This window comes from Corythoichthys intestinalis, chromosome 11, assembly GCF_030265065.1.
Source record: "Corythoichthys intestinalis isolate RoL2023-P3 chromosome 11, ASM3026506v1, whole genome shotgun sequence".
In the NCBI taxonomy this organism is placed as follows: domain Eukaryota; kingdom Metazoa; phylum Chordata; class Actinopteri; order Syngnathiformes; family Syngnathidae; genus Corythoichthys; species Corythoichthys intestinalis.
This window is the reverse complement of record NC_080405.1, coordinates 48,406,239-48,418,773: the sequence shown is the minus strand read 5'-3', so window position 1 is coordinate 48,418,773 and position 12,535 is coordinate 48,406,239. Positions and strand designations below refer to the sequence as shown.

General features: G+C 37.0%; 1 protein-coding gene across 1 annotated transcript in view; it reads right to left on the bottom strand.

Moving 5' to 3' along the window:
• The window catches only part of neil3 (nei-like DNA glycosylase 3), a 62,121-nt gene extending 50,013 nt beyond the window's left edge, over window positions 1-12,108 (bottom strand). The window contains exons 1-5 of the mRNA XM_057850070.1: window positions 11,874-12,108; window positions 11,632-11,744; window positions 8,670-8,801; window positions 1,571-1,784; window positions 896-970 (exon numbers count right to left, since the gene is read on the bottom strand). Of these exons, the coding sequence (XP_057706053.1) occupies window positions 896-970; window positions 1,571-1,784; window positions 8,670-8,801; window positions 11,632-11,744; window positions 11,874-11,978 (639 nt within the window). The 5' untranslated portion in view covers window positions 11,979-12,108. The remainder of the gene's footprint in view (window positions 1-895; window positions 971-1,570; window positions 1,785-8,669; window positions 8,802-11,631; window positions 11,745-11,873) is intronic.
• Between the last annotated feature and the right edge of the window lie 427 nt (window positions 12,109-12,535).

Here is a 12,535-nt window from a genome sequence, read left to right as displayed (position 1 = left end):
TTGTTACCTCCCTTGGCTGTGACTCTTGGAATGACATGTGGAAATTACAAATTGCTCAGGATCACTTTTAACATGTGGCGTTTATTGTCGCAAACACAACACGTCCGGCTGCCTCGAACGTCGCCACACACACACACACATTCCTTCCAGCGCGCGCTTTCTTATCCCCCCCGCCCACGCAATGCACACACAGAGCCTGTCTGTTCCGAGGCAGCACTTCTTTGAGTGAGTCTACTCAAATCCTCTCACACACAATGAGTTGCCACAGCAACTGTTTTACAAGTTAAACAATGATTGACGCATGCAGCGCTTTTGAAGCTCGTGACTCTGGCAAGATTAAACACTTGTCAACATATTTAACTTTAATAAGCAACTCCAGTGCACGTGCACTGCCTGCCTGGGGAACAAAGCAGAAGGAGGGAGCGAGAGTGAGTGTAAGCGATCGGCTCGGGACAGCTCATCTGTATTATTTATTTATTTCCTAAACAAAAAAAATCTGTGATGGACTGAGGGCGCAAAATTGCGAAGGATCACTGTATTTTTTCATGGTATAAAAATCACCAAATTGACAATTACTGTAAATGTCATGAAATAAAAAATGGATTTCTAAACTTTGGTCTCATCTTCATCTTTTGACATTAAAACCCAAATATCTTCAGTGTACAACAAAAACTAAGGAATTGATCTTGCTATTCCAATACTTTATTTGGAACTTCAGTATAGTATGAAATAGTAAAAGAATAATAATAATATTTATTATTATTGATATCAATTAATATTAGAAAATATTCAAAAATAGGTGGGAAAATCCCCCTAAAATCTTTTTTTTTTTTTTAAATACTAAAAAAAAAAAATGGTACCAGTTCTGAACGAAGGTATCCCGAAAACATCTCACCTTGTAAAAGAGAAGAGTGAAATCCCGGGTCATCTTCACCAAGTGGTGAAGTTGCTCGTCCGACAGCTGCTCCACCTGAGGAGGACGCAAACATTTTTTTTTTACTATTTCATAAAACCGATACCTCACACTCAGTAAATTATTAACACATGTAGTGTATATGTACAGTTCATGGATGACAAGTCTCCCAGGTCAGCCTTGAAGGCACAGGATGTACTGGGCAGCATAAAATATTCCACAAAAAATGTATCAGTGTAGGAATTCAAAAAAAGTACTACTCCATGTTTCTCAATCTTTAAACAGTTCAGAACATTCACGGTTCTTCAGAGCAAGACCAAGAATAGTGACTTTTGCCATTTGTGATTAAATACACATGGATGAAAGTGAAAAAAAAAATTGACTGAAACTCTTTGTTTTGTTTTTGTCATTCGAGATTGGGCCTGATTTCCCATCTCTAATTTTGTTTGTTTGTTCTTTGTAAACCACAACAAATCCTGAAGTTATTCCCTTCTTTTTGCTGCACTGCATTACTTTCTGTGTCCTCGCCTTATTTCACCCCCCACTGCAACACATCACTCGATAAAACACCAGAAAGTTACGAAGAGTAGGATGTTTTTTTTTTTTACTTCTCCCAACCACCACTATCTTCGGCTGCACACCATCCATCATCCGTACCTTCACGGCTGGGTGTAGGCCCGCGTCGAACAGCGCTTCGTTTTTAATGATGTTGCCCACTCCCGGCATGACGGCCTGGTCGAGGAGGACATCACAGAGCATCCTGCCGCCGTGGCGTCTCGCCGCCTCAGCTGAACGTGAGGGGATGAATGCCGGCGAACACACGTCTAGGGGCTGAAGAGCTCGCAAGCGCTGCTCGCAGTCGTCACTCAACCTGTGAAAACACACACGTTCGTGTTCAAGAGCACACTCATAAGAGACACACAATAATGTACTCCAATTCATACATACAAACTAGGCATGTGCCGGTATGATATTTTGACGGTACGATAACCGTGAGCAAAAATACCGCGGTTTTACGGTATCGCAATTATAGCTCCCAAAAATTTTGAGATGTATGGTTTAAAAAAAAAAAAAAACTTTTTTCCATTGAACAGGATTTTTTTTTCAGACCATAGTTGCAAATTGGAACATGGATATATTGTTAAAATAAATAATCAATAAAAAAATATTTTAAATAAAATTAAACTAAATATAACTTATAGACTATACTCACAGCCACAGCTCAAGTTGCTCAAGATTAGAGCAAGAACAAAAATAATTTCTATAAAAAAGTAAAAACACTTCTGAATAAAATATTTCAGAAATTTATACTGCATTACTTTTTTTTTGAGGGTGGAAAAGCTTAAGTGAAGTTTCGCCATTTTCAGCAACTCTGTGTCAACTCTAGTCTACATGATGTCATGCCTTCGTGTGAAAAAGAACATAAGAAATTCATAAGTTACTTAAAAATGTATAAGTTAGTTAAAATGTCAATATTGTTGTGGAAAGGTTTCATCTAAAAAATAAAATAAAATAAAAAAAAACATTGGGAGTGAGACCTCTCCTTGATCCAGCGAACGTGGATTTGTGCTTAGGGCAAGATCATCTTTCGCAATTAGCGATCTTTGACGCTATCACTTTTTCCCCTTCATTCAAGCGACTCAAGCTTGTTTTCTCACTCTGCGGCTGTCACACTCAATGAAGTTGCTCTCCCAGGTAAGCCTAGGCTAACAATCATCTTTGTAAGCTTTTAGTTAGTCTTTATATTGAATTTGAAAGGAAAATGTGTGTTTTGTTTTTGGCGAACTTTTTCCATGGTGCTAATCTGTTGAAGCTACTCACATGGAAAAATCTAATTGTACAACATTTTAAATGTATTCATTTTGTATATTACACTTACCACGATTTGAGAGCTCAATAAATTGAAGAACAGTACGCCTTATATTTGGAGTATTTGTTTTTGGGTTAGCTGGCTGGCTAGCCGATAGCGTCACTTTCACACACAGCAACAAACGGGAGGGGGTGAGCGCTGCTGCGCCAAGCCGCTTCTGGCTGCATTTTTGACACAAGAAAAATAGCGAATACCGTACTACGGTCTGACGGAAAATTTTAGTGGTTTTGAAACCGCGACGTTTTCACACCACGGTAAACCGTGAAACCGGTAACCGGCACGTGCCTAATACAAACGTACATAAATTACGCATGTGAAATTGCACACGTATATATATATTGCGCAGACGTAAAAACTCGTACATGCAGTACTCAAACGATTATTTTCATCTAATGCCGCAACGATTAATCATTTAACTCTAGTATTCGATGAGAAAAAATATTCGAATTAAATTTTGTTGCTTCGAGTATTCGTTTAATCAAAGTGGCGTTGTAATGCTTTATTTTGAAAGTGTTTGTATTTCGTTTTATTGATTACGGTGGATACACTACCCTCTGGTCTGCCTCATGTCATATGGCTGAATCCAACTGCTCCCTGTTCAGACCAACGTAAGCCAAGTTTTTGTTTGCGCTCATGTTTTTTTTAATGCATACGTAATTTAGTTTATAGGTATATTTAGCCATTTTTTGTGGGAATGTGTGTCTGAATCATTTGTTAGGAGCATTGCAAAAAAAAAAAAAAAAAAAAAAAAAAAAAAAAAAAAAAAAAAAAAAAAAAAAAAAAGGTTAGCATTTTATAGCATTTAAGTTAGCGGACTTTTCCTATGTAAATTAGCCAATTGTTCTTTTGTTGTACATAAATCCCTATTTATTAATTTCTTTATACCGTTTGTGGTTCAGCTCAGGTATTTAAATTGTTCATGTTCCTTATCTGATTACTCGATTATTCGAACTAACTAGTTTATCGATTAATCGACTACTGAAATAATCGACAGCTGCAGCCCTATTTTCATCTCTACATTCGTCTTTTTTTTTCCAATTAAGCGATAATGGGATTAATAAAACAAGTTTCAGTGTCCATTAGGCATGTGCCGGTATGAGATTTTCACGGTACGATAACCGTGAGCAAAAATACCGCGGTTTCACGGTATCACGGTATTGCAAATATAGCTCCAAAATTTTGAGATGTATGGGTTTAAAAAAAAAAAAAAAAAATCCATTGAACAGGATTTTTTCAAAACATATTTGCAAACTGGAACATGAATATAATGTGAAAATAAATAAATTAACACAAAATAACAAATATTATATAAAATTAAAATAAATAGAACCTAGACTATACCCACAGCCACAGCTCAAGTTGCTCAATATTAGAGTAAGAACAAAATAATTGCTATAAAAAGTAAAAACACTTCTAAATAAAATTAAAAATATATACTGTATGACTTTTTTTTGAGGGGGGAAGCTCAAGTGAAGTTTCGCCATTTTCAGCCACTGTGTCAACTCTAGTCTACATGATGCCATGCCTTTGTGTTAAAAAGAACAAAGAATTCATAAGTTAATAAGTTAGTTAAAAATGTATAAGTTAGTTTTATAAATTAGTTAAAATGTAAATATTGTTGAGGAAAGGTTTCATCTAAAAAAAAAAAAGTGAGGAGTGAGACCTCCTCTCTCAATTAGCGATCTTTGACGCTATTCTTTTTCTTTCCCCCCCTTCATTCAAGCTTTTCTCTCACTCAGCGGCTGTGAGACATAAAAGAAGCTGCTTTCCCAGTTTAGCCTAGGCTAACATTCGTCTTTGTAAGTTTTAGTTTGTATATTGAATTTGAAAGGAAAATGTGTGTTTTGTTTTTGGCGAACTTTTTAATGGTGCTACTGCTATCCTGTTGAACCTAATCACACGTGGAAAAATACAATTGTACAACGTTTTAAATGTATTTATTTGTATATTTCACCACGATTTGAGAGCTCAATAAATTGAAGAAAAGTACGCCTTGTGTTTGGAGGATTTGTTTTTGGGTTTGCTGTGCTGTTCAGTGACACTCACGGCAACAAACGGGAAGGGGTGAGCGGTGCCGCACCAAGCCACCTCGGCTGCATTTTGGCACATGAAAAATAGCGAATACCGTACTAAGGTATGACGGAAAATTTTAGTGGTTTTGAAACCGCGACGTTTTCACACCACGGTAAACCGTGAAACCGGTAACCGGCACATGTCTAGTGTCCATGCTTCTGAAAAACTGGATAATTTATGAAACACAAAAAAATAGGACTATGAGAGTAAAGTCATAATATTATGAGATACAAGTCATAATATTAAGAGAATAAAGTCATACGTTGTAGTATTACAAGATTAAAGTCGCAATATTACGAGAAAAAATATGTGATATTACTTTACGTAATGTTACGAGAAGAAAAGTTGTAATGTTACATAATATTACAATATGAAGTCATAATAGTATGAAAACAAAGTTGTAGAATTTTGAGATTGAAGATATTACGCATCTTTACGAAATGTAATATGTATGGGTGCTGTGCAGCTAATCTAGCTAATTACGTAAAGTACGTAAAGCTACACAAGTTATCTTACTTGGCTGTTAACTATCACAAAGTATTTGTCCATCTCCTTAAATTCATTATAATTTGATGTAGATATAAAAAAGGATTAAGTATTTCCCTATCTAAGAAATCGATTATAAAATACAGCCTCACAAGATGTTGATGCCAATGTTTATTCTATATATCCTGGTAGATTTCCTTTTTTTCCTCCTCAGAGAAAACTTTTTGTTGCTCTGCGTGTATAATGTGTAAATAATATATAATCAATATTAATAGTAGTGGTTGTGTATTAACCCAGTAAATGTGATGTTCATATATTTAAATTTTATTTAGAAATGTTTGTACTTTTTTATGGAAAATAATTATTTTTGTTCTATTGTTTAGCAACTGGCTCTGGCTGTGGGTTAAGTCTTTCATTTCTATTTATTTCAATTTCAACAAATCCTAACTTTTAAGTGATGTGTGTTATCAAGCGTAACGGCATTTTTAGGTAAGATATATATATATATATATATATATTTTTTTTTTTTTTTTTAAATAAGATCTAAAAGTTTTTTGAGTGAAAGCAGTGAATTAGTCTTTTTTTTATTCTAGTTACATCTGATATGCAATTGTTGGCTGTTTTCAACAATGTACATCGAAAATAAAGACATTGATTGACTGAAAATGGTTCAAGATTAGATGAAATGTCTTGTTTTCTCATGTATATTTATAATTGCTCTTTACCTAAAAATATATTTGTTTTATCCGATTACTCGATTAATCGATAAAATTTTCAGTCGATTACTCGATTACTAAAATATTCGATAGCTGCAGGCCTAATCCATACATATTGTGTAAAGATACGTAATATTTTTCCTCGTAATGCTATGACTTGTAATGTCTTATCATTACGAAAACTACATAACATTCTGACTTTTTTCTCATAACATTACGTAACATTACATAGCATTACAAATTTTTACTAGTATGTGGCGATTCCAAAAATGGTGTAATATGACTGACCTGTGATTGGTTTTAGTGCTGCAACGATTAATCGATTGACTCAAGTAATTCGATGAGAAAAAAGATTCGAATTAAATTTTGCTGCTTCGAGTATTCGTTTAATTAAAGTGGTGTTGTCTAGAGCTGTCCCGACTAGTCGACATAGTCGACGTCATCGATGACGTAAATCCGTCGACGAGCACAACATCCCGTCGACGGTTAATGAAGGGTTAAAAAAATATATGCGTGGAAAGTTAGAATGTCGGATGCTCTGTTTGCAAGCGGGGAAAGCGGCTCAAAGCCAAAAAAAGCGCACCAGAGTGTCCAAAACATTGCCTTATTTCAAAGAAACAAAGGAGAGTACACTCTTCTGTCCTTTCTCTTCAATGCCAAGCTTGGCTGCACGTCGGCCGTGAATAAACACCTCAAGCGCCTTCACGCAGTTTGTAATTTTTTTTCTTTCATTTTTTGTACACCAGAGGGTGCTGTCGCCTTACTAAATAATAATGTTTCATTGACAATGGGCCTATAAGTGCTATTAGTATTGTTCTTAATGCTAATTGAAAGGTTTATTTCATGTTATGGTTTATTTTATGGTATAGAAAATTATATAAGGTTAAAAGGTCATAAATATATACAGTATATACAGTGATTGCACTCAAGGGAGAGATTGTCAATGATAAGGTAATAAATTAAGGTAAAGGCAATTCATATAGGCAATTCATTGATATATAAATAAGGTTTAAAAGGAAAAAGGTGAAAAGTTTTTGTTAATTTCTAATTGTGTTGCTTTATTTGTGTGCACCGTAGCTCTTACAGTGTGTTTACATCAAGGATGGAATAAAAGTTGTAAACCATCAGTTTATGAGACCATCTTTTCAATCGGGATGCTACACTAGTTAATTCTATCAGCATTTGAACTCATTGTTTATTTGTGATTTATTATTGTTATTTACGTGTTTATTTGTACTTTAATAAATAATTTGAGTGTTCCAATATGCTTTTTGTGAATTGATAAGCGTCAACAAAAATTTCATTGCTAAACTGGTAAAAAAAAAAAAAAAAAAAAAAAAAATGTAATTATTAGATTAGTCGACTAATCGTAAAAATAGTCGGCTGACTAATTGGGAGAAAATTAGTCGTTTGGGACAGCCCTAGTGTTGTCATGGTTTGTTTCGAAAGTGTTGGTTTAGTTTATTGATTTGAGTGGATACACTGCCCTCTAGTGGCAACAGTGAATTTGACATAACTCATTTCACATGGCCAGCTGCTCCATGTTAAGACCAACATAAGCTAAGTTTTTGTTCGAGCTAATATTTTTTAATGCATTCGTGATTTAGTTTATAGGTATATTTAGCCATTTTTTTGTGGAAATATGTGTTTGAACCGTTTGTTAAGAGCATTGTAGTTTTAAAAAAAAAAAAAAAAAAAAAAAGGATTTTATAGCATTTAAGCTAGTGGACTTTTGCTCTGTAAGTTAGCCAATTGTTCTTTCGTTGTACTTAGGTCCTCATGTATTTACTTTTTTATACTGTTTGAGGCTCAGCTCAGGTATTTTAATTTTTTATATTCCTTATCAGGGCGGCACGGTGGCTGAGTGGTTAGCACGTCCGCCTCACAGCTCTGAGATCAAGGGTTCAATCCCGGGCTTCGGCCTTCCTGTGTGAAGTTTGCATGTTCTCCCCGTGCCTGCGTGGGTTTCCTCCGGAAACTCCGGTTTCCTCCCACATCCCAAAAACATGCATGGTAGGCTGATTGAACACTCTAAATTGTCCGTAGGTATGAGTGTGAGCGTGAATGGTTGTATGTCTCCTTGTGCCCTGCAATTGGCTGGCAACCAGTTCAGGGTGTCCCCTGCCTACTGCCCGTAGTTAGCTGGGATGGGCTCCAGCACCTCCGCGACCCTCGTGAGGACAAGCGGCATGGAAAATGAATGAATGAATGTTCCTTATCAGATTACTCGATTATTTGAACTAATTAATCGACTACTAAAATAATCGATATCTGCAGCCCTCGTTGGTTTAACCAACTATTTTATAAAAGCCGAACTGTGAACTCAAAACCTGATTTTGACAGAAGTCCTTTTTTCCCCTGCGATCACAGGAGTGTGTGAATGCCAATGTTGACTGTCATCAAGTTCAAAAATGAAAAGAAATGCACTCTCCACACCATTTTGGATTGATAGTTTGCTTTTTCCTTTTAAAGAGAAATAACGCTTACTTTTCACTGAACCCGCTCAAATATTCTTATCATACTTTTACAAATGGAGATATGGAACGTTGGTAATAATGTCATACTTAAGATTAACTTGTTGTACCTCAATCCACTCTGGTTTTTGGGTTACCTCATTTCCACTGTGCTGTCAAAGAAGAACACAGTGTCCTTGGTCAGGTGGATTTCCAACACTGGGCTGCTGCCGCCACGTTTTTTCTCCGTGCTATTGATTCGCATTGAGCCATTCATGCCAAAGTGGACTCTAGAAGAGGATTTACAGTGTTAGTAAAGCATATGAAAGCAAATACTCTAATACTGTATTTATGAGATAATGTGTACAAAGAGGCAGTTTTGGCAGAGCGGAAGCCATTATATTGCCAGGTGTCAATCAAAAGCGACAATTGTCTTCTTTGTGGAGGCAGCTACTTTGATGTAGCGCATTGGATATTGAAGCTGTCAGTTGGTTCCTGAATAAGCCAGGTTCATGACTCCAGATCAAACGATAAATATATTTCTGGCCTAATAATGAGGCTGATTACTGGGAGTCAAAGGGGGTGAGAACGAATATTTGGAGCTGATATTCCCTTCAGATAAAAGATTGGCATCATTTTTTTAATATGCTATTTAAAAAAATCTGTTTTATGTAAAACCCTATTATCAGAGTTATTAAACAGCATTCCAGATTTGCAAAAGTTTCTTTTTTAAATCGTAGACAATTGACAAAAAAGTACAGGAAACTTTCAGGCTTACAACTGAAATAGCTCGTTGAATGTACCTGATTAACTCTTTCATGCACGAGTCATGATTTAAAAATAAATAAACAAAAAACCTACAGGGCACTCATTTAACTCATTAGTTTTTCTTAACAATGTATTAATGTATAAATGACCTTCTGTATATTATAAAAAAAATAATAAAAAAATAGAATAATAATTGCTATTATTTAGCAATGCGATTGGTCAGCAACCAGTTCCGGATGTACTGCCCATATTTAGTTGGGATAGGCTCCAGCACCCCACGACCCTCATGAGCAGTGATCCCCAACCACCGGGCGGGGAACCGGTACCGGTCCATGGCGCATTCACTATCGGGCCGCAGAGAAATAATAAATCATTTGTTAACCGCAATCTGGCCTGTGCCTCCAGACACACCCATATGCCTGTGTACTCTATTGACTAATACGAGTAGAGATTTGTGTACGTCACCCTCTAGTGGTTGGCCGCCATAACTGCTGTATTTGCACACCTATAGCAGCCCAGCATCAGTCATCGTAAACAGTAACGTTAGCTGCTGTTGGCTCTGTGCTGCGTGCGGCGACGTAAAAGGCCACCTGCTGAGCAAGAAGAGATAAGCCACCAAACCAAGACCGCTCTGCGTAATATGTGGCTAAAAGCTAGCAAACGAGGCAACAAAAGCAAAGGCACTGAGAAATCATACCTCGTGGCGAACTGTATTGCTAAAGCCAAGAAATGTTTCAAGATTGGAGAAGAACTCACTATGCCTGCGGCCAAGCATATTTGCCGTCAAGTTCTAGGAGAGGCCGCTGTCAAGCATGACAATGGGTCAGGGGTAAAAAAAAAAAAAAAAAAAAAGGTGAGAAGGGTATGGTATGTGGGATTAACTCCAGAACTCGTTATTTATATGACTAACATGACATGCTTTTATTTTTTTAAATGTTCACCAGAAGTACGTTCGCTAACAGGAAGCTTTACACTCCGCAAAAAAAGGCTTTTTTCCCCTCATTGCATGTGGTGTCAGTAATCAATTCCCCCCCCCCATTTTTTTCGTTTGCAAATGCTGTTAAGCAGCGATTTTTCATGTTTGAAGTGTCACCTTTGAACCGCAAGTTTGCGTTTTGGAGAAGACTGCCAATGTTTTGTAGCAGGCTAAAGTAGGTTGTCTTGTCTCCCCATTAGCCTCAATGTAGCAATGCTAACGTTTACAGTGTTGAATATAGATGCGTTTCCTTATTTTGTATGTCTGAACTTTAATTTCACGGCGTGTTGATGAGCAATACATACTGTATCTGTGAAAAGAACAGGAGTCTCATATGCTATCAGCATGTACGTGCACATGCACCCACAAAAGGTATGCACGCACGCGACGATAAACCGCAGCCATGAAAATTACCGCCCTCATTTTTATTTATCGTGTGATAAATGGACTCATTGCATATCGTGAAAGGTTTAGCAACTTCAATTAAACATGTTGTTAGTTGGTTTGTTAGTTAGGTGGATTTACAATCTGCCAACTTGTCTCCTGTCATCTTCCAAAATTACAACTGGGTGACTGTGCTTTAGGTGTTCATTCACGGCCGACGTAGAGCCTAGCTTGGCATTGAAGGGACAGGACACAACAGAGTACCCTCCTTTGTTTCGTTGAAATAAGTCAATGTTTTGGCCACTCCGGTGTGCTTTTTTGGCTTTGTGCCGCTTTCCCCGCTTGCATACCAAGCGTCTGACATAAAAAAAAAAAAAAAAAATCTCCGGAACACCCCCCCTTACAAATTTTCTCCTTGGCTCTACACTATTCACGTAGGTCACCCTTTTTGACTTCAAACAGGCAAATTTCGCTGAAAGGTGAAAGATTTTCATGCCTGGCTGTTAAAAAGGTTGATTCAGCGTATGGCAAGTTACATTTTCCCTGTACTTAATGTTCGTTTTTAGCCCCGTCGTGTTATTATATATATTTACTGTCATTTTCTGCCACACATTGCCAGTCCGTGAATAAAAGGCCCACATCACACCGGTCCGTGGTGCAAAAAAGGTTGGGGACCACTGCTCATGAGGATGAGCGATTCATTCACCCCTCCCAGTAAAAATGGGTTGGACGTCTAGCGCAGTCAATGGCATTGAAACATGAGCATTCCCAGCAAGTTTAAATTAATTAAATGACCTTAAAAATTAGAATGAATTAAGTGTTAATGGTCTTAAGTGTCAACTCACCGGAGTGACGACTGTCCGGAAAGTTTTTTTTTTGTTTTTTTTTCCACAAACAAAAAACGTCCATTTATCACTTTATTGGCATAAAAATTATACTTGACATGAAAATAAACTGTTTAAACAATTTGTGGGCATTTTTTAAAGTCATACCTCAACGCTTTAGGACCAAAATACAAGAAGAGCTCCTTCCCTAGAGTGTCAACACCAGTGTACTGACAACCTTTCAGCCTTTGGATGGCGTTGTTTCTCTCCTGGTCGTTTCCCTGCAAAACATCGAAAGCAATGTTTTGGTCGAGTTACAGTAACATAATTGCCTTTTTATTTTTCGGCATACTTGCTAAACTACTTCTATGAAACCTAGTCATTCGCGTGGTGTAAGTAACACAACATACCTTCGTTGAGAACATGCTGCCTCGCATTTCTTTCACTTTTTGTCCTTTCTGGACCCTCGAGCGGATCTTTTCGCCGTTTAATGTACACCCGGGACCTTCAACCATTTTTACTTTTGTATTGTTTACGTAAAAACGGCAATTGTCAACAAGTTCGGCAACGCTTTAGCTAGCTGAAGTCGCATTCAACTCCCGCCACTTATTCAATTTGAGTTTAGTTGCGCAATACGGAAGTTGAGCAGACATCTGGCGCGTAAATATTATATTAAACAACTATAGATGTTTGTTTTGTGCTGTCAGTCAATAGGGACAAGCGTTGTCATTTGTCAGCCATTTTGCGTCAGAGCAATTCGCTAAATTCAGCATCACTGATGGATTGTCCATCCATCCATTAATTTTTATTTTGAAATAGCTATAAATTGCTCAATTTCAACCTAATTTCAAATGACGTTGTTTTTCAGAAAAGTAAGACCAACCTTTAAAAGTCAAACATTAACATATTACTCACTACTAAAACTATTACAACCTGTGTTTTGCAGGCTGGCAACCCGGGTGTTCAAATGCGTCACGTTTAAACCATTTGACATATTTAATGAGAAAAATAAACGCCGATTTTACATTGACAGGCACCTCATTGCTAATTTCTTTTTGTTTCCACTTGAGGG